Source organism: Erpetoichthys calabaricus, chromosome 9 (assembly GCF_900747795.2).
Source record: "Erpetoichthys calabaricus chromosome 9, fErpCal1.3, whole genome shotgun sequence".
Taxonomy (NCBI): domain Eukaryota; kingdom Metazoa; phylum Chordata; class Cladistia; order Polypteriformes; family Polypteridae; genus Erpetoichthys; species Erpetoichthys calabaricus.
The window spans coordinates 142,994,970-143,018,475 of record NC_041402.2 but is presented as its reverse complement, the minus strand read 5'-3'; the positions used below and the strand labels follow the sequence as shown (position 1 = coordinate 143,018,475).

Sequence of the window (23,506 nt, the reverse complement as noted above, 5' to 3'; positions counted from 1 at the left end):
ATGGAAGGTGTCTTATTTTTAAAAAAACAGTAAAATAGAAAATAAACACAAGTCCAGGCTTATGCTGAAACATAGCAGTAAACACTTCAAGGAAAAGTCACTTGTGTCTGCTGCTCCATTACAGAATCACTTTGCCATCAAGCCTTCCTTAAACTGCAAAGTAGAAGGCATTAGGCATCTCAACCTTCCTAGATCTTTATAGTGGCACTATATGTGCACCTTTTGATCAGCTCTGTTGTAAATATAACATTTTTAAAACACTCATGTTTCCATTTATAAGGTAATTACTTTGTAAGAAAAAATTCCCTAATCCACCACCAGTGGATTTGGCAAGATTTCATGAATGTTACTTTAAAATACGTTTGCTGGGCTTCTGACAGTACCTCTGCAGAATTCCTGTTGTTTTAAATAATGAGGTTGCATTACACAGTAGGACTCTTTTTTCCTTGCAAATTAGTTGTTGGGTGTTGTTAGGGTTTTGTTTATGACTGCAAATCTTGTTTGTGAGATATATGGGATTGATAGATATCTGATTGAAGACCTTTTCAATTCTGTAATTTTATTTCAGTTATGGATAATTGCAAGGACACTCTTGACTTCTAGAAAGTGTTGGGGAGCCAGCAGGGTCACCCCTTTTAATCAAGGGTAATAACAGCAGCCAAAAAGAATGCTTGATGACATATAAATAGTCAGAAATTACACCACACTTAAACAGATATATTAGTCTTCTCATAACAGAAGTCAAACAGGTTATCTTTGGGAGCTTCAGGTTGATCGTAATGTGGGTCCAATCTGTTCTTTTATAGCCCCCCAGTCATTAGAGACAGAGTGAATTGCCATCGATGGGTGTCTTCTGAGACAAAGATGTTAGCGACTGCGCCCCCTCTCACCCCAAAGTGGTATCACCTATCTGTGATAAATCTGGAAGGTGATCCTCTGATGGGCAGGTGTGACACAGTGAAACTAAATACTTGTACAACTGAATTTGTAATGCATAAATTGTGAACAAATAAAACATAATTAAAGAGGACATTGGTCAACTACTATTACCTAGGTTCAATTGAAATTGTACTAAAAAAAATAAGTTGTAAAGTACCTCAAATTTGACATTTTGAGCATTTGTTCTGAATATGTCATTTCACCACCAACTAAACTAGGAAAACAAAACTTAGTATGTTTCAAGTAATGTGTTTATGATCATCTAACTTATCACTCCAATGTTTTAAATCAAAAAATGTGAATCACAAATGGAGAAAAGATGTGGTTGCTTTTAAAAATGTGACAGTTTTGTAAAGTACCACTGTATCTCCTCATTTTTTGGGAAGGAGAAGATGCCAATTGCATGGGAGGCTTCATTAACAAGAAATTTTACTAAAACAGACCAATACTGTATAGCATAAACACATCAAGTTAATTTAATAATAAATTGACTAATTCAAATAAACAAACTCAATGTAATTGAAATTAAATAATCATCTTTAACCTTTGATCCATTATTCATGTTTAATGTGTCCATGCCTTCTGTATAGAAAGCAGTATCATTATTCGCTCAGTACTCAATGCATGATGTTAGAGAGTTTTTCAAATGGAAAGCCAAATATAGAGCACTTTTTATAAGCAAGATGTGAACTTAAATGGCTTAGAACAATTCATAGATAGTAGTGGACAATAGAGGATGATACTTCCCTTGTTTTAATGTAAGACAATTTGGGATACACACTTTTTGATTTTGACTATTAAATCATTTGAAACCTAAAGTTAAAGTCATGTGGGTTTTTTTTTGCTCTTATCTGTTTCTCTTTATTATTATTATTATTGTTGTTGTTGATGTTGTTGTTTTATGAAAAAAGAAATACTACAAATACAGGTTACAAACCATAAATTAACATGAATTACATTGATGTTGTTGCCATTTAATTAACACAAATTTTTCCTATAAATTAAAATACGTTTGGACAAAAATTCAAACATCCTTTCAAATGTATTGGATTTTTTCAATGCTTTGCTTAAATAAAAAAATCATTGCAGTCCTTTACCGCTTAATCTTTCAATTCCAAAGATCAAACTTTGAACTCAAGTGATAATTGTTGTCATGGGTATTATAAGTGTAATTGTAATTACGTTTCTGTAAGACTTATGATCGTGTTTTTTTTACACGGGTTTGTTACTCATACACCATGTTCAAATATGAATAATCCATATATGAAGTCAATTTTGAGTTTCAGCGCTTATTTAAAATTATGGAAATTATGTTGTGCCATTTCTGACACCATTTTGTTTCGTTATAGGACACAGGTGTTTCTTGAGTTCTGTTATTACGACAGCTCCATTTTGCAAATTTCTAATATCACTGATGGGAATGGTTGCATGTGAGAACTTCTCCCTATCTGAGAACATAGGGATGTGTGAATAATGCAACTCTTTGCTACAAAATTCTTTTTGAAACTTTTTTTTAAACTTTGAGTCTTTTTGCTGTAAATATGACTGCTATTTCTGTTTATCATTTGGTACCTGCCAAAAATTATTCTGTTTTTTGGCTTTTTGAGCTTTGTTCTTATTCATCTCTTCCTCTGGGGCCTCATGCATAACGCCATGCGTAGAACTCACACTATAACATGGCGTAAGCACAAAAGCAGGAATGTGCGTACGCACAGAAAAATCCAGATGCAGGAATCTGTATGTAAGCAAACTTCCACGTTCTTCCGCTACATAAATCCCGATCAGCGTGAAAAGTAACGCACGTGCACGCGCCTTCTGTCCCGCCCAAACTCCTCCCAGAATTACACCTCTTTGAATATGCAAATCAATATAAATAGCCCTTAAGCTCAGCCTTCTGTGAAAAGAAAATGGGAAAAGCACGGGGGAAAATATAAGAATTTCAGCGAATACCAAATGGAGGCAAAGGAAAAACGTACTATTTGTTGGTTTAAACAGGGGTATAATCAACAAAATGAAGTTGATCAAGTGACAGTGTGTTGGAGAAACTCGAAAGCTCAAGTTCACAAAGTCGCACAGTGCCCGAAATAAAAAAGAAATCACATATCAAAGTCGCCGTGAAAAGGCAAGTCGTAGCCCACCGTCTGAGTGTCATATGAAAAGCTTATTAGGGTACAGACAAAAAAAATAGGCACACAGTAGGAAAAAAGCACGAAATGTCAACTTTAATCTCGAAATTTCCACTTTAATCACGTAGTTTATTTTGCCATTAAAGTAGAACATCATAAACTTCATCTTAAAATCGTTTAATTTACTAGTTTCTCAAATCCCATTGTAACTAAAGTAGCACATTAAATGCTTTGTTCTGTATTTGATCTTCTATGTGCTCTATGTGTGTGAATCACTACCTGCTTCTTAAACGGGCTTTCTTTTTCTCCGACAGGACACAGGATCCATTACATTCGTGATATTACAGCTCTCTGAATAATTAAAATACTGAGATGTATACGTGATATCTTTTTCATGATGATAGGAGTTAAAACATGTTATTAAACATGGGAACACGGTGGCGCAGTGCTTGTTCATGTCTCACGCAAGAGGCTTGCTGTGCCATGCGCGACCTTCGATGAAATAATTTATTGCAGCAGTACTGTCTCTTTCAAACGTACTAACCTCCAGTTCCTGTCCTTACTTTTCTTTCTCCAAATACCCAATCGCCACACAATCAGCTCTGTAATAGACGTGAAGCCATCTGTAAGCTTAGAACGCCAATTCTTCAAAACTTTTAAGGAACACTGAAATATCTTCGTAGTACATGTTTAATTATTCTATCCGTCTATCCTTCCAGTGTCGCGTCAGCACGAGCAAGAATACAACGCAATGCAGGAACAATCCACGAACTAGGTAGCGCTGTGGCACCGTCTCCTCACATGTTTAATTATTAACAATACAGATTATTTAAATGAAGTTAAAGTTTTATCTGTATAATATAATCAACATAATTTGCTGCATTTCATCTTAAAAATAATATCGTCATCATATGTAAATACACGCTTTATAAAGTGGCGCAGGTTGTGCAATATTATAACTGTATCCCAAGTTTACAGTGAGGTGATTGTACTTATAAGTCCAAACAGTTCTACAAGGAGCACTTGATGGACTGATTTAGTGCGTTTATAGTTCTTGGGATGAAACTTTTTCTAAACCGTGAAGTCCGTACAGGAAAGTCTCTGAAACGTTTTGCTGTGGCTGAGTCAGCGTCTGCTTCATGCTGTATACCGATAATTCTCTTTCCAATCAGCTGCTGCTGTGATTCCCCACTCAGATACAGTGATATAAATACTCCAAGTAGTGCAGTGAGAGTAATATGGAAAAAGATGATCCGCTGTGGCAACCCTTAACGGGAGCAGCTGAAAGAAGAAGAAGATGCATTGAGAGTAACAATGCTAAAGCAGTTATGGCATTTGGAATACTATGGCTATTCCCTGGACCATTATATTGCTGCAGGTTAATTATAATCAGATGCATTACACTAATAAACAATATGCAGTTAGTTTCAGTGTGTTTATAAAGCCGCGTCAGGAATGTGGATCTAAGAAAGAAAGGGTGACCACACAGGAACAGTAGCACTGCTTTGACGCTGGGTGCTGCAAAACTGAGCGGAGAAATTGCGTACGCCAGGGCATGAGGTACTATGGAAAAGTGTGTGGCTTTACTCCAAGTTTAGATTTTATACATCGTGATTTGAGCGTGGAAACGTTCGTATGCAACATTTCTGTGCGTACGCACCGTTTATACATGAGGCCCCTGGTCTTTTTCATTTAATTTTAGTACAAGGATACTGAATGCAGCCATATTAAATAATTATAATGCACATTGTAGCACATACATTTTTTGCCTCCCTTCCAGTGTTTGTGACAAAGTAACACTCATGATTATCAATAATTATAAACATAAGTCCAAATAAATTATATTTATAAATAAATAAAATCTGCAAATAAATTATAAATATATTTATATGTTAATAAAACAGTAGGGTGGTACACTCTTTTTATTTTAAGAACATAATGATAAAAGCATAGCAAAATAAATAAAATAATCATTTTAATTAAAGTTTTATAGCAATCCATAACAGTAAGAAAATATTTTAAATAGAAAATTATCTTATTAAAATGCTTTACTTACATGGATAGTCAGATAGATCTGTCTATCTAATTAAATGTGGGTGTTTGTTAAGTTTTCAGAATATTTCACAATGTACATACATGCATTTTCCTTTTGTTTTTTGTGTCTGTGTAAACAGCAATGCTGACCTTTGTGTTTTCATATGCAGTTCTCCCAAAGTATGAAGTTGTGATTAAGCTACCAGAAACTGTGACCATTAAAGACACACAAATCAAGGTTCAGGTCTGTGGAAAGTAAGTAAAACACGAGTGGAAATTAAACTTTCCTTTAGTTTTTTCAGTAAAAATTGGAGCAATTTTAGCTCACTAGGTGTAGACAGCAATGATGTCTTTCTAATTGTTTAGATGGGAGATCGGTAAAGCCAATTCATATTTAATGGCTTCAGTAAACTTGCAAGACATCTTTTGGCCTTGGTTTATATCCTTAATGTTGATGATAATGGATAAATAATCCAAATGTTCTTCAGGAGCTTTACTTTTTCTTCGTCAGGTACACATATGGAAAACCAGTTGTAGGCAGTGTGAAACTGAGTTTTTGCCGAAAAGCTTTCTATTATTGGTTTTCCAGAGGAGAAGTAAATGATATTTGTAAAAGGTTCATAATTATGGTGAGTAAAACATATGATATTTGAATTTTGGCCTTTCTTGGACAGTAAAAATCATATCTGAGCCATACTGTACTTAATTTTGTATAATCCTCATCCTGTATCTGCTTGTGAAAGTAATCTGGTTCCAGCCATTTACTGTTTTATATACTCATTTTTAAATTGTCATCATTTGCCTGCTAAATAAAATTTTTTGAGTCTTCTGAATGGACTAATCAATATATGCCTCTGTCTATCATCCTTTTCTATTTCTGCCTTGTGTTTAATATAATGAAACATTTCTTAGATGGTGGGGGAGGATGCCGGTCAGGCCTGGTAGGCCCAAACGTATTGTGAGGGTCTGCTGGGAACGTCTGGCAGAGTCCCCAGTCAGAAGTAGCTTCAACTTCCACCTCCGGCAGAACTTTGACCACGTCCCGAGGGAGGTGGGGGACATTGAGTCCAAATGGGCCATGTTCCGTGCCTCTATTGTTGAGGCGGCTGACCGGAGCTGTGGCCATAAGGTGGTTGGTGCCTGTCGTGGCAGCAATCCCCAAACCCGTTGGTGGACACCAGCAGTGAGGGATGCCGTCAAGCTGAAGAAGGAGTCCTACAGGACCTTTTTGTCCTGTGGGACTCCGGAGGCAGCTAATAGGTATTGGCAGGCCAAGCGGAATGCGGATTTGGCAAAAACTCGGGTGTGGGAGGAGTTTGGGGAGGCCATGGAGAAGACTTCTGGATGGCTTCGAGATTCTGGTCCACCATCCAGTGTCTCAGGAGGGGAAAGTGGTGCAGTGTCAACACTGTGTATGGTGGAGATGGTGCGCTGCTGACCTCGACTCGGGACGTTGTGGGTCAGTGTGTGGGGGGGGGGGTACTTCGAAGACCATCTCAATCCCACTAACATGCCTTCCAATGAGGAAGCAGAGCCTGGGGACTCAGAGGTAGGCTCTCCCATCTCTGGGACTGAGGTCACCGAGGTGGTCAAAAAACTCCTTGGTGGCAGGGCCCCAGGGGTGGATGAGATACGCCTGGAATTCCTCTGGAAGTTATAGGACTGTCTTGGTTGACACGCCTCTGCCACATCGCATGGACATCAGGGACAGTGCCTCTGGATTGGTGGTGGTCCCCCTCTTTAAGAAAGGGGACCGGAGGGTGTGTTCCAACTAAAGAGGGATCACACTCCTCAGCCTCCCTGGAAAAGTCTATTCGGGGGTCCTGGAGAGGAGGGTCCGTCAGATAGTCGAACCTCGGATTCAGGAGGAACAGTGTGGTTTTCATCCTAGTCGCGGAACAGTGGACCAGCTCTTCACCATTAGCAGGGTCCCAGAGGGTGCATGGGAGTTTGCCCAACCAGTCTACATGTGTTTTGTGGACTTGGAAAAGGCATTTGACCATGTCCCTCGGGGAATCCTGTGGGGGGTGCTCCGAGAATATGGGGTTCCGGACCCCCTGATAAGGGCTGTTCGGTCCCTGTACAACACGGTGTCAGAGCTTGGTCCGCATTGCTGGCAGTAAGTCAAACCCGTTTCCAGGTAGAGTTGGACTCTGCCAGGGTTGCCCTTTGTCACCAATTCTGTTCATAACGTTTATGGACATAATTTCTAGGCGCAGCCAGGGCATTGAGGGGGTCCGGTTTGGTGGGCTCAGCATTGGGTCACTGCTTTTTGCAGATGATGTTGTCCTGTTTGCTTCATCAGGCTGTGATCTTCATCTCTCTCTGGATCGGTTCACAGCCGAGTGTGAAGCAGCTGAGATGGGAATCAGCACCTCTAAATCCGAGACCATGGTCCTTAGCCGGAAAAGGGTGGAGTGCCCTCTCAGGGTTGGGAGCGAGATCCTGCCCCAAGTGGAGGAGTTCAAGTATCTCGGGGTCTTGTTCACGAGTGAGGGAAGAATGGAGCGGGAGATCGACAAGCGGATCAGTGCGGAATCAGCAGTGATGCGGGCTCTGCATCGGTCTGTTGTGGCGAAAAAGGAGCTGAGCTGTAAGGCAAAGCTCTCAATTTACCGGTCGATCTACGTTCCTACCATCACCTATGGTCATTATCTGTGGGTAGTGACCGAAAGAACGAGATCACGAATACAAGCGGCTGAAATGAGTTTCTTTTGCAGGGTGTCTGGACTTTCCCTTAAAGATAGGGTGAGAAGCTCAGTCATCCGGGAGGAGCTCAGAGTAGAGCCACTGCTCCTCCGCATCGAGAGGAGTCAGATGAGGTGGCTTGGGCATCTGATCAGGATGCCTCCTGGATGCCTCCCTAGTGAGGTATTCTGGGCACGTCTAACCGGGAGGAGGCCCGAAGACACAGGACACACTGGAGAGACTATGTCTCTTGGCCGGCATGGGAACGCCTTGGGATTCCCCCGGAAGAACTAGTAGAAGTGGCTGGGGAGAGGGAAGTCTGAGCATCTCTGCTCAAGCTGCTGCCCCGGCGACCCGATCTCGGATAAGTGGAAGAGGATGGATGGATGGATGGCATTTCTTAGTAGTAAGAAATTATAATAAAGTGCTTTTTTAAGGCCTTGTGAAAAGTTTAGTAAACAGTCAGTATTACTTATGTAGAAGAGTGTGACTCACAGTAACAAAGTTTAAGGTCATCCTTCATTCCCAACTTTCAGCTGTTGAGTAGCTGGCAATCAGAAGGTTTCCGGTTCGAATCCTGCAAGATGCCAAAAGGGACTCTGCTCTGTTGGGCCCTTGAGCAAGGCTCAAAGCTCTTTGAGAAGTTAGAAAAGCGCTATATAAATGCAAAGAATTATTATTATTATCCTACCCCTCTTTCAAGATCTCACCCAGAGAACTTCTAGCAAAAGTGAGTGGATGTGTTTGAGAAAATGTGCTGCATTTATGTTCAATTTTTTTCTTTCATCTCTTCTTATTTTCTCCACTAGTTATTAGTGTACTTCGCCTTGAGTTTGGAGTAATCAAGGAAGTGTTTGAGAATTTCGCTGAACTTGGTGAAATGCACTGAAGTCAATAGGGATGAGCTAACTGAACTAGATTTGACTGGATTATAATTTTGCAATCATCTTTAAAGTGTCCCCAAGAGCTAGGGAAATGTCTGCCAACAATACTTGACCGATTATTGTGGCCAACTACTGCACCACCATGCCTCCGTGCGATCAAATAAGAAAGAACAAAGTAGGAGATGCGCAAAAATATATTTCATCAAAACAAAGCGGAAATGCCGAAATCATAGTCAACAGTCAGAAGAAAAATTTCCAGCCCTCACAGGCACTTTCAAGGTTTGTTTTTATTCTCCAAGTAGCTAATTACTCGTGCATATGGTACACGCCTCCTTATCTTATATTGACGTGGAACTCAACATGCACATTTGGTGACAAGCACAGATAACTCATTATTTATGCTGTATGTTTCATAAAAATAAAATTTGAGAGATGGCATTATTTACTTATCTATTAAGGTCCCTAAATTGAGTTCAGCTACTATAAACAGTATTAAACAGCACCTTTACAGCTTTACATTTTATAGCATTTGCTTTTATAAAAAATGTATAAAATAGGTATGAATACTGATGCTATAGTAGTTCACCAGGTGCATCAGCACCTTTGTTTTCCATGATAGATAGATAGATAGATAGATAGATAGATAGATAGATAGATAGATAGATAGATAGATAGATAGATAGATAGATAGATAGATAGATAGATAGATAGATAGATAGATAGATAGATAGATAGATAGATAGATAGATAGATAGATAGATAGATAGATACTTTATTAATCCCAGAGGGATTCATTTTGTTTATATCTGCATGAGTTTTCTCTGCTAACCCCAAGTTTCTCCCAGTGTTCAAATCTGCAGTGTGTCAGCCAGTAGGCTAGCGATACTAACTATGAGCGCAATCATGTGCTCTTCATAGTGCCAACCACTGTGTGACCATGCCTCCATGAGATCAAAGAAGAAAGAGCATAGTGAGAGATCCGCAACCTTTGTAACCAGTCCAGAATGCAAATGATCAGCATTATATACTCGGGTGGGCAGTCACATCCAATGTCGGCTGTTACAGCTCCAGGGGGTGTTGCGGTTCTCTCACAAAGCATTATGGGACACTGAAAAAAAAACTGTTTTCCTAAATCAGCCGAATTATCAGTAAATAATTTGATGAACAAAATACAAAACCAGCAGATTTGCTGTGAATTAGTTGTGGACTTTTTTCTTACAACTTACAGCAGCTTAAAACAGTCTGTTTTGCTTGACAATATTACCCAGAACATTTTGTTAATGTGTAATATTTCAGAAAGTTTGGTATGATTAAGCAACCTATGAATTAGAAAAGTTTACTTGAGAACACGCCATTCTGTCCAACAAACCTCACCAGTCCTATTGACTTCCCAAACTTCCTCACTTTTACTTTTGAAGGTCTCTAAATTACTACTGTCTACCACACCACTTGGTAACTTATTCCATGTGTCTGTGGTTCTCAGTGTGTAGAAAAAATCCTAATGTTTGTGTGATATTTATACTTAACAACTTTCCAACTGTGTTTCTGTATTCTTGATGAACTCATTTTAAAGTAACAGTCTTGATCCACTGTACTAATTTCCTTCAAAATTTTAAACATTTCAATCAAGAATCCTCTTAATGTTATTTGGCTTAAACTGAAATGGCTCAGCTGTTTCAAAACCTTTCTCATATTTCATCCCCTATAGCCTAATCGCTCTTCTCTGGACGCTTTCTCCTTTTTGTAGCCTGGAGACCAAAGCTGACAACAGGATTCCAGATGAGGCATCACTAGTGCATTATAAAGCTTGAGCATAACCTCCTTGGTACTCCTCACATCGTCCTATATAACCTAACATTCTATTAGCCTTCTTAATGGCTTCTGAACTCTGTCTGGAATTTGATAGTGACGAGTTTCCTGTGACTCCTAAATCTTTCTCTTAAGGTGTACTTTCAATTTTTGTACCTTCCATTGTGTATTCAAATCTTAACATTTTTACTTCCTATATGTAATACTTTATATTTACTTACATTAAATTCCATCTGCCCAAGCCTGTATGCAGCCCAAGTCTCTCTGTAATGGTTCAATGGACTTTAAATTATCTGTCAACCCTCCTGGCTGGTATCATCGTTATTAGTTATGTGGTCACCATACACCACCTGAGCCCCAGCACAGTTCCTGCCCAGGGTGTCTTCTGTGTGGATTTGTCATGGTTCAACTCCTTATTCTCATGAGAGTGTGTCTATTGATACAGTCCAATGCTATGTTATTAAAGTAATTAATCAACCTAAATTAGGTTGGTTGATGAAGTGTTCCATACCAGGCTGGCAGTGTGGTATAGTGGACAAGGAACTTGATAGATTGTTTACTAACTGTGCTTCCACTGTAAAAGAAATAAAGAAAAACTTTATAAGTGTACTTATAAAGGGTTTCAGGGTAGTGATGGATTATACAAAGGGAGTGTAAAATAAAAATACAGTAGTTTGTATTTTATTTGTTTACCATAAAATTGAATACTTTTAGAAGCTGATTCCATTCCTTTCTGATATTTCTGATGAAACACACTCCTGACCCACTTGACCTTGTAATACAAAAAGCAAGCTTAGACCTGGATAAATGATTAAAACAAAGTAAATATGTTGATGTACTGTATGGCATTGATGTATATTTTATAATTAAAAATCCTAAGGGACCATGCAATTCTATTCCTATCTAGACTGACAAGTCTGGCTGTACAACTCAAGTTGTGGAACTTGAAGGATATGCATTGAATTCTGTAGGATATGAAAACTCCTTTAGAGCAGATGCTGAGTTGACTGAAGAAGGGACAGGTACTTATCTACATTTTTATTTTAATTTGTTTGAAGCAAAACACCAGCACTAGTGTGCATGACGTTAAACTTTCTTTTACAATCTGAGCCATACAGAACTTGAGTAATGTCCTGCCAAGTTTTTTACACAGCTAGGCATTTTCAATGTTTTATTCCATTTTTGATGTTTAACTTGATCTAGAAAGTATTATTTTCTGGAGCAAATGTATATGTTCCTGGAAACACATATTTATAGATGTCTTTGTTTTGCCTTTTTGTACATCTGAGAAGAAACTGCTGTTTCAGAACAGTCTTGTTTTCTTTCAGTCCTGCTGACATTCAAATTTTCATGTGAGATTTACTATGTATTCTTCAAGATGCACCTGTCTTGTACTTCACAATGTATATATTCCATTTCTTCTAGCAACCGATACTGATTAAATCTATCCTCATAATAATGCAAATATGTGGGCATTTTACTTTAAGTGTAGCAGAAAGTTAAAGAAAAATACAGGCTGACTAATGAAATAATGTGTCTTTGTTCAACCTCTATAAAAACGTTAGTCATACTGCTTTTGCTTTTCATTTATTTTCTCTGCTTTTGCTTTACAATAATCCCACTTGTTTCTACCCAATCCAGTGCACTTTCACACATTCAATCAAAATAAATAAATAAACAAGTTTAGTATCTTCAATGCCAGTGCCTTGTGTTAATTTTTTGTTTATTTATTTTGTTAATGGAACATGTACAATTTAGCCAAGTTTAAAACAAAAATCAAACACATCATTTATAACTTCACTCCAACTGGTGTGTAAACGTATTGAACAGAATTCTACAATATGTTGTGGTTGAAAAAAGAGCACAAAACATAACTAAGAATTGCAGCAATCGCCCTGTATAATGTTAGGAGTCTAGTAGTCAATGTAGACTGAAATTTTAAATGTCTTCTAAATGGACTAATCAATATATGTCTCTGTCTATCATCCTTTTCTATTTCTGTCTTGTGTTTAATATAATGAAACATTTCTTAGTAGTAAGAAATTATAATAAAGTGCTCTTTTAAGGCCCTGTGAAAAGTTTAGTAAATAGTCAGTATTACTTATGTAGAAGAGTATGCACTCTCAGTAAAACAGCTTAAGGTCATGGAACAACATGGCTTTTAATATTGCTGGTTTCCTGTTGAGAAAGAGACAAAGGTGTTAGTGCTTATTTCTGGCCACTTATCTCTTGTACTTTCACTCCCATTGGACCCTTTGGCTGCTCCCGAAGTGCGGGTGTGTGGCACCGCTTACATGTTTGATAGAAGCGATAATGGTGACTGGTTGTATTATACAGGCTTAAATCAAGATCTTTAGGACTTTTTTTGCCAAATAACCTGATAGGGTTCTTATGACAGAAAACCATGTATCCTTTTCTTACTGTATCTTTAAAAGGTCTGTTGTTAACCTGTCCTTCAGACACTGTGTCCCATATAACTAAGGCTTTGTTGCTATTTATTTACAGTATACAATCCTTTATGTGTATTTATATCTGAAGTGTTTTGCCTGATTTTATTTATGATATAAAATAACAGTTTAAAAGGAATAATTATGTACCTTTTCCACTTCCATCATGTCAACTCTGTTATTATCTTCATTAAAAAGGTGTTACACTCCAAGCAAGTTCTACTGCAAAATTCACTCATATTTTGGTTAATATCAATTTTGAGGATACACCAAACTCATACAAACAAGGAATCCCTTTCAAAGGAAAAGTAAGTAATAACATGGTCCTCAGGTGCTGTTCTCTGTGTCTTTTCACAATGAAATGAAAACTGAATACATTTCTGTAACATAGTTTAGACTGGCATCATATTCTTAAAGTTTCATGAAAGTTTATTAAATTACTTTTGAGAACTGTGCTTCATTTTAATTTTTGTTTGCATCTATCAAAATATCAGATGTTTCATCAGTTATGCACCAAACAACCAGGCACAGCCCTGATTTACATGGTGATTTTACAGCAAGGGGTATAAGGTAAAATCTATCTGTGGACAAAAGTCAATTGCAGAATAAATGGACTCTCACTCACACAGTGTTAATTTTCAGTAACCACATCAAACAAAGTACACATCTTTCACATTTATTAGGAAACTAGAATACCTAAAGAAAAATGTGCATAGACATGAGAAGGACATGAAAATTGCACCCACTGATTGACTAGGGTAGGACATAAACATGGATCCTGGGAGTCATAAAGCAAAACCACCAGTATTCCATTTGCTTGCACTACACAGTAGTAGTAATAATAATAATATTAAACAGATAACATCTATGTAATTCATCATGTTGTTACTCTCCGGCACCATGACAAACAATTTAGACATTTTATTAATTTTACGTATTTTAGCATCTGCAACACCTAAGACACATGTCTATGAACTCACTAACTGTATGTCTTTTATATTTTCATTCATACTATTTGAGATTTTATACTTTATTTGTTAGATAAAAATCTTAAAATTTTACTATTATTTTATGGACAGAATTATCTATGTCTGTATGTTGTTTGCAGATATGATGTTTATTTAGCAAACTGACATGCTGTGAGTTTGTAATATTACTGATGAGTACCAAATTTACACTTTTACCTAATATGGTTATTATGAAGGTCAAGAACAATTTAAGATCATGATAAAAATAACTACATACAATATGACCAAACTTTGCATATGTAAAAATAAATGCTGATAAACTACAGTATCACCTAACCTTTAGAGCGCTGCAATCATATATCAAGAAACCTTCCCTGACGTAAAGCTTTGTTCTGAGTATTAATGACAAACCTTTCACATTAGATACCTTCACAAAATCTTCCATTAGAAGATGTTGCGATTCACAGGGCATGCCAATATTCAGTCGAACTGATTTCATCGGGCTTCTGTTGGCCTGGAACTGCATCAAATTTATATTTGGACAATTAACTTTCGAGTTATTCATTGAAATCATAAAGCTTGAAATACATGTGCAAAATCACCCCATTCCTTTATACTAATGATCAAATGATTCTTGTAGGAAATTTACACAAATTTTGTGAATTTTAAAAGAAAGGTTACTTTTTTAGTCCAAGGGAGGAATGTGGATGCTTTTACATACAGTCCCTGATTAGTGAAATCCGGTAGAAACTTTAAAGATGATTTGCTGAATGGAAATAACTGCCTTGAAATAATAACTTTGATGTAGATCAAGTAACAACAGAAGCTAGACTACCAGAGAAATCAGATCCTCCACCAATACTGTATCTATTACCCTCTTGTCTTGTCAGTGTTTTTGTGGTACAGTACTTACCATTCTAAGTATACAGTTACATATGTTTTTAGTGCTTATGTTTCCTGTTAATATTATAGTCTTTTGTCTGCAGATAATTTATGTCAGGACTGGAAGTATTTTTTTCTCTACTCCTTAGATAAAAGTGAATCAAGCTGATTCCTCTCCAGTTGCTAATGAACAAGTGTTCCTTGACATATCCACATCTGGAATGGCAGAAACCCAAGTCTTGAACACAGATGGGAATGGTGTGGCCTTTTTCTCATTGAACACTTCATCCTGGGGTAACAATATTATTAATCTGCAGGTATATATCTTTTCTAAAGCAAGTTTCATGCAATAAACTACCCTATTATTTATTATGTAAGCTTTTTTTTTTAATACTGTAGGTTCTTACTTTTATCCACTGGAAGGCACTAATGATCTGATTCATGTAACTCAAAATGGACTAAATATTCTGTAATTGTATACTGAAATAAAAATATTCTAATGTGTGTTGGCAATAGTGTCATTCACAGTAACTCTGCAAAATGTAGTAATGGCTAGATTCATACAGTTGATCATTAGTCCTTACAATTACTTTAGTTAATTTGATATGTATTGTGTTCCACTGTAAATGAAAGTAGAAAACTATAAGGTTACAGTTACAGGTTCAGAACCTCACCTTCCATTATGATGCTTTTCAACATAACAACTTTGTCTGAGCTTGTAGTATTACTGATGAGTACCAAATTGACACTTTCACCTAATATGGTTATTACGAAGGTCAAGAACAATTTAAGATCATGATAAAAATAACTGCATACAATATAATCACACTTTGCATATGTAAAACTAAATTCTGATAAATTACAATATCACCTAAGCTTTAGAGCGCTGCAATCATTTATCAAGAAACCTGCCCTGACGTAAAGCTTTGTTCAGAGTTTTAATGACAAGCCTTTCACATTAGATACCTTCACAAAATCTTCCATTAGAAGATGTTGCAAATCACAGTGCATGCTAATGGTTGTAAGAATTTGTATCTTAAGAAGATGATTTTTAATGTCAGTCCCAAGTAAAGTACTAAAATCAATGCAGATTAGCTAATACTTGATCAAGGAAATGTGTGCATTTCTCTATAGTTAAACACTGATGCAGGAAATGTCATGGGGCATGTATGAAAGGTTTTCAGGGTTAATTTATTGATTCCTTGCTCAGCAGTTTAAGTGATGTCAGTACACATGTGCACCAGCTGGATTAATTAATTGCCATGTAATGGCACGGTGAATAGGTGCAGCAGCAGGAGGTAAATTGTTAGGGGGTAAAAGTAAGTGAAGGCAACAAGAGAAACTATGTACTTTTTGAGGCTGGCTGAGACAACATCCGAACTGATGAGGCATCTGTAGTAATTTGAGGAAGCAGAGGAGATGGAGAGGTGTGGCAGAAAGGAGGAGACTCAGGCAGGACAGCTTGGTCTTTCTGAGAGTACTGGCTGAGTTGGCAGGGCTCACTGGGAGCATTTGCAGGAGGGATTTTCCCTAATTATGGAAAGGACAGATTACATTGTGAGCTTGATTTTTATTAGGATTTTTTTTAAAGTTTATACCTATTTATTTTTTACTTGTATTCATTATTGTTTTAATTAATATTTTTTTCTTTATTTATTCTTTAAAGGACTTTAAGCAAAGTTTACACTTAAATTCTCTGATTGTTTGAAAGAAACAATTATTCATCTTTTTGTACAATACAGTTCTGTCTGCATCCTCACTTGCTTTTGTCCATCTTTATCTATGAGCTGCACGATGTCCCATTATGGGTCCGTTGCCCATTGACTGTGGGCAGTACATTTATTTAGTTACACCCATAAACCAATATTGAATTAGGTGGGAAATATCTAATTCTCTGAACATAATTTTAAATTATATGAAAATAATATTAATTCTGTGAATGAAATGCAGGTAATGATATACCTTATAGACACATTGCTTGATGATATTGGAATGCTACATTAATAAATTACCTTACAGGACTAGGTAAACACATTTTAATATAGAACCTTTTCTATCTCATTTCAAGGTACTTGATAGCACGAAAAGTATACTATATAATTTTTCTAGATGCATATTTGTTAATTGCTAATAATTGAATATGATTAGATGTCGTCAAAATAATCGATACTGAAAAAAATACCCGAGTAGACAGTCAAAAAATATATTTATTAAAAGAAAATCTTAAAAGGAGGTGGTATGATGAAGAACTAAAATATTTTCCCCATTATTTTAAAATATTCTTCCTTAATTATCCTGTCATGTCACAAAAATAATGTTTAATATTCTTTATTTTATTTACAGGCATATTACAAAAAGGATATGGAAACCTACACTTATGGTTTGATCTCTCCCAGTTATCTTAGAGCATATTTTTTCATAAAGCCCTTTTACTCAAAAAGCAAAAGTTTTGTAAAGATACAAGATTTTAATGGAGAGCTTGAGTGTGAAACAGAAGCAAAAATCATCACCAACTACATCATAAAAAGAGATGAGCTTGAGAAGGGGGCAACATTTGTTGAGTTCTTCTACCAAGTAAGTAGCCAAAAAAAACTTTAAAAGGAATATTTTTAAACACTTTACATAAAGTTTTTGTTTTTTGGCATGCATTTATAATTAACCTTTTCCTGTGTCATCCAGTAGACTAGATTTAAATCATGGCCCAGCCCAGTTGTTCTCTGTGTAGAGCTGCATTGTTTTCTCACGTCTGCACCACCTTTTCTCTTCAGATACTCCAGTTTTTCCATAGACATACATGTTAGATTAACTGGCAGTTCTAAATTGGCCCGAGGTGAGCAAATGTAGCTGTAAATGGTCCCTGTTTACTAGTACCTTGTCCACTGTGGGTTGCCTCTTTGAGCCCAGTGTTGTCAGATAGACAGCAGCACCTCCCTGGCCCAGACTCCAACAAGTTTAGAACATGGATGGGTAGATGAATGGATAAACTCATGATCTAGGCTTTGATTCTGTGAGACCCACAATTTTTCATAATTGTGATATATATTAGTTTGCCATAATGAAACTGCACTCTAAATTCTCCCAGTCTTGCATTTTATAATAAAGCGAATGGGTACCAAGGACCCTATGTAAAGAAAACCCTTAAAATTTATAAATGTGTCCACTTCAAAATAGCAAAAGTTTAGATGTAAGAAAATGGGCCTTTCAGGCTTCTGAGGCATGCTTGTGACAAGTAAATTGAAAATAATACATTTTACTAGAGTTTCTTTTTCCCATTTTTCCAGGCTTATCTGCTTGCAACAGCTGTTGTGAATGAAATTATGACAACCCAATGCCAAGCAAGCTCATTACATCCTGTATTGTTATTTTACATAGCCTACAGGATGAGATGCACACCAAGGGGCAACATAGTAAAAAAAAAAAACAAAAAAAACAAATGAGTTTCAGTGTACTTTCTGCACATAACAAACTTGAACTGAACAGTTTATACTGCATTGTATTTGTAATTAAAGCCTTAGATTTTTGAAAGAAGCAAGTCACCTTTGTAATGGTGTGCCATGCTCATGCTCAAGAACAAAACATTATGAAAATGAAATATACAATAATATACAAACCAATTTAATTTTTTTTAATGCATGATGAGTCACTCTTGCTAAGGATATAATAATAAAAAAACTGAGCATAATGTTTTTGAGTGAGTAAATTCAACTGACATGGATAGCAGTCAATCCTTAAAACATGGGGTGAACATGCAAATTCCGTGTAGGATATGGCACTATAAGGCAGGAATGACAACTCTGCACTACCTCTCTGCCTATGCTAAAATATCTGTACTAAATTTACTAAACTTCAGCCTGATTAAACTTATGTGAACTGGCCCTGCTAAAGTGGTCCAAGTGTGTGTGTGTTCACCCTGTAATGGACTAGCGCCCTGTTTAGGGACCATTTCTGCCTTGGACCCAATAAGTAGATTAGGAAGATGGACGGATGAATGAATGGATGCCTATAATGCCTGTTCAGTTCTTGTCACTTAATCGCCTGCTACTCACATCTTCAATATTTTTTCTCACCAGCAGCAGAAAGAAAAACCTTTGCAAAATAAAGAAAAAAGCTTCAATAGAGTGAAAGAATGTAAGTGATCATAAGCGTGCCTTCCTCAATTACTGTTGTCTACAGAACAGAGACAGCAATTCACATCTGGGCATCAACATTCAGTAATGTCAGAAATGGGGCTTGGCAATGACTTTTCGAGATGAAACCATGTCCCTGGAGCTTAAAGGTTTTTCTTTTTTTAATGTTCAAAGAATGACATGAATATACTGTTTTGGAAATTGTATCATCTCAAAACACATATTGATACTCGAGAATATTATTGGCTTGAAAAGTGGACACATTCAGTACGTTTTAAGGCTTTTCTGATATTTTGTGTATGCATTTAATTATCATTTTTATCATATCTCTGCAATCTGTACTAACCCCAACTTTCTCTGCTGTTCTTTTTCTGGTTTTCTGTGGTGGCGAACTTCGCCACCACCACCTGATCAAAGCACCATGCTGTCCATAAATTGATGGATTAATGGCCAAATGTCCACATGACCATCATCATATAATTCTTCCACATGAAGGCTGAAAACTATGAGGACTGATTGAGATCATTTATGTTGGGTAGAATGCCCTCTGGAGTTTTTTTTTTTTGTTTGTTTTCTCGGTCCCCCTGGCCATTGGACCTTACTTTATTCTTCATTATTTAGTATTGCCTGGTTTTATTTTTATATTTCTATTTTTATAAACTTTTCTTTCTTAAACTTGTTCAGCACTTTGGGCTACATAATTAGTATGAAAATGTGCTATATAAATAAATGCTGTTGTTTTTTTCTTAATAAGGAGATTCTTGTACCATTAAACTCCACTACAAACCATAATAACAAATAAACTATTTTCACATGAAATCTCATGACTCTGATGTATTTACTCAGTAGGCACAATTACATTCCACAGAAGTGAACTGAGCTTTTTTTTTTCTTTTTATTAGGTAGTAGCAAAAGGAGGCATTGCAATCAGTGGAAGACTTCAGACTAATTTGAAAGATGGAGAAGGTAAAATGATTCCAAATGAGCTTTACAAAGATGACAGGAAAACACATATGCTTTGTACACTTTTAGCTATAGCCATCAACTAAATTCTGTTTAATTTACGTTTAAAATAAAGCCAGTACTAACAAAAGGCACATAATGCTACTTAAGTAAGGAGATTGCTGTGTAAATGGCTATAGGATGAGCCATCCATATTGCAGATTCTACTCCTGTACTTCAATATTAATTCTACTGTACAACTGTGCTGCACACATCTAGCAATGGACAGCAACCCAGGAATAAATGCTGTGCTTGTTCAGTACTTTGGTGGAGGTTGTACATTCTCATTGTGGTTTACTCTTGGTACAACAATTTTCCTTCCACATCCCAAAACCATGCATGTTACATTAATTATAAGTCAAAAATTGGCTGTGATTGAGCCCTTTTATTGACCCTCACTCCAGAATGTCATGCTATAAATGTTATTTGTAAATAATGTTAATAAAATTTGGAACATATTTTTTCTGATATATTACTGTTTTAATTTTAATGAAAAGTGTTTACTGTAACAATATTTATAATAAATTGAAAGTAAAGTTCAATGCCAATATTGGTCCATGAAAGTACTGATCTCTATTTTATTTTCTGACAAAATGACAATGTCCTATAAAGGACACTGTAATACACAGGATTAAGCACAGTACTGAACCTTCTTTTATATGAAAATCACTCTAAATGTGAAGTATGAAAGCAACTAGGTAGTCACAAACAAAGAAAAAGGGAGACATACAAGTTTTTACCCTCAGAAAAACAGTTGAACAAACGGGAGAAATTTCTCAAATAGATGCTCATTGAATTTTGCTGTAAAGCACCTGGATGACTTGCTTTCAGCAACCCTATAAGGCTAATTAAAACCTAAAATCTGCATAATGACTAATAACATCATGCAATCTATCAATCAAAGTGGTAGTTTTATCATTGAATACGGATTCTTTTACTGCCTTGTGTGCTAAATAAGTGGAAATCATTACAGGAAGCATGTATCGTGTATTTTATAGGGATCTGGCAAGTCACCAGAAACAATGAAGCAATATTACTCAAAAAAGTATAATTTAAATTTCAGAACTTGCTTAATTTATTTATAATTTTCTAATATTCTTTATTCTTTATCTTTTGTATGTTTCGATGACTGGACTGATGTTGCATCATTAGAAGGATCCTTTGATTTCACATTTCCTGTCACTTCCAATGTCTCACCATATGCTCAAGTTCTCATTTATGCCATTTTGCCAAGTGGAGAGATGATTGCAGATAGTAACGATTTTAAAGTTAAAAAGTGTTTTAAGAACAAGGTAAGTACATGTTAAAGCAAATCAATGTGTTTTTTTATTGTGAGTAGCCACACTTAATGGCGTTTTGTTTACTATTTGTTCAAACATCATTTTTGCCTTGTTATAAGTTAATAGAATCTTCCACAAAGCACTTTCTTGTGTAGACATTTATAAATAGTAATGTCTCAACAGTGTTGGTAGTTCACAGCTACTGTCACACAAAGGTAGGTCTTACCACAGAAACTGCTTAACATTTTGGGGTGTGCTTTGAGTCTGTCTTCTTGATGCCATTATTTCGGAATGGATAGTATACCTGCCCTTCCAGTTGTTTCGAGAACTCCCTTACATTGATCTGATTTATGAAATTGGACATCAACAGTGCCCACTATGGCACTGCAAAATTGAAGTATAAGAAAAGTTCAGGTCTGAAAAGGGAAAAACACCAGTACCTTGATTCTGAAATATTGTGAAGTGTGAAATTATACACTGCCTGAAGTGTAACCACTGATGTGGTTAGCTGTTGATCCCTTCTACATCTAGAGACAACTGACTGTTGGTTTGTACAGTTGATCTACTAGCTGGGGTCAGGTAGGGGTCATGACTCTATTTGCTTCTAACAATTCTAGCCACACCCATTTCCTGCATAACTTTGCGTTCCTAAAAAAAGACGGACTTTTACAAAGTGAACAAAGTTATTGTTTTAGTATATTTTTTGTGATTTTTTTTTACACTAAATGTGAGAACAACAAAGAGCTTATCTATGTGAACATTTTTTTTTAATATCTGCCTTGGATACTGGCATTCCAGTCAAAACATTATACATACATGAACTACAGTATGTTCATATAAATTTGAAACTATTTATAAACTATGCATTTATTGCCATAGCTGAATAAACAGGATCTGAAAATATTATGGGTTTTTATGTTTTATTCTTAAATGATCTTTGTACTAAAATAAAATACACCCTACAATGCATTTTCTGAGTTTATGTAGCCCAAGTTAGATGTACAGTATGTGGTAATTGTGTCAAACTAAATTCAAATTCCAAGTCAATTCAACAGAATATGCAGGAATCACCCCTAGATTGAGTGCCCTTTAATTATGGGGTAAACGTGTACTCAAAAATACCCATATTGTCTAACAGCAGTCCCTTAGACAAACCAATTTAGCTAAAAGAGTGTGTTTCGATATTCGAGAGAAAATCTTTATTAACTGGGGAAGATATTACATGTGATGAACAGAGATTTAGGGTATGCAATAGGAATGTGGATGCCATGAAAAACACAGAAATCATCTGAAATTATAAATCACAGAGACAGAGAGAAAGATAATGCGGTATTAAAAGTCTGAATAGGGAACAGAACACAAAACAACAACAGCAAACGATCCCTCAAAAGAAAGTGTGCAATGTCTATTGTTTAAATAATAAAGATAGTATCCTTCAACTCTCTGTTTTGATAAAAAGTAGTACTAGGGTGTTGTACCGTGTTAGCCATTATGAATGTAGAGAAAAGCCAAGCAAAATGACACCTTTTATTGGCTAACTAAAAAAAGGTGTCATTTTGCTTGGCTTTTCTCTACATTGATAAAAAGTGAAAGAGAGAAGAAAAAGTGAGGGAAAAACATTTAAAAACATTTTGACACGTAATCGTTTTTACATTATCAGATATTTTTACTTGTTAAATTAAGAAAAAAATAAATTCAATACATGCATAGAGATTATATAGAAAACATTTTAAAAATAAATAAAAATATAAAACATTTTAGTAGTCTTAGTAGTTCACCAGTTGTAAGTCTCTAGGCATTTTTGTCAAGCTATTATTAACTTCACCTACTGTTCAGCAGAGATACTTCAAATTTAGTAAGGTACATATTGCTTTACTGCTAAACATCCTTTCCACAGCCGAAGTGATTTGTCAACAGTAACATTCTGCTTAGCTATGTAAGCTGTAGAGAATCTATGAGGGCATCAAAGAACAGTTTTATTTTCAAAAAGGATTTCTCACTTCTGTGAGATGTGGCAGGTAAGTTTGTTGCCAAACAAATTCAAATTCCTGAGAAGTAAGTTAAAGCATTTATCACTTATCACCTGCTGTTGTTCAGACATTTCAAGTAAAAGTTAAGTTGAGCAGCTCATTCCTACTTCAGGCTTTTGAATTAAACCTTGATATAATAATTAACAAGTGCAATGAAAGCCAACAGCTCATCATAACTGACATCAGACCATATGTGCATCCTGTAATTTGGTTTCATTGTGGCTTCTGTGCACCACTGTTGAGCTCTATGAAATATGTCTTAGATTTAATATATTCTCACTTATGAATAG

At 36.2% G+C, this 23,506-nt stretch overlaps 1 protein-coding gene across 3 annotated transcripts in view; it reads left to right on the top strand.

The window, feature by feature from the left end:
* LOC114658183 (alpha-2-macroglobulin-like protein 1) overlaps nt 1–23,506 on the top strand; it is a 291,504-nt gene that overhangs the window by 34,137 nt on the left and 233,861 nt on the right. For 2 of the 3 annotated variants that reach the window (XM_051932109.1, XM_051932112.1), the window contains exons 7-14: nt 5,270–5,354; nt 5,611–5,728; nt 11,388–11,502; nt 13,126–13,235; nt 14,927–15,094; nt 17,121–17,351; nt 19,807–19,870; nt 21,059–21,198. The exons of the other annotated variant lie outside the window; for it this stretch is intronic. In XM_051932109.1, coding sequence (XP_051788069.1) covers nt 5,270–5,354; nt 5,611–5,728; nt 11,388–11,502; nt 13,126–13,235; nt 14,927–15,094; nt 17,121–17,351; nt 19,807–19,870; nt 21,059–21,198 — 1,031 coding nt within the window. The remainder of the gene's footprint in view (nt 1–5,269; nt 5,355–5,610; nt 5,729–11,387; nt 11,503–13,125; nt 13,236–14,926; nt 15,095–17,120; nt 17,352–19,806; nt 19,871–21,058; nt 21,199–23,506) is intronic. 3 annotated transcript variants of the gene reach the window in all.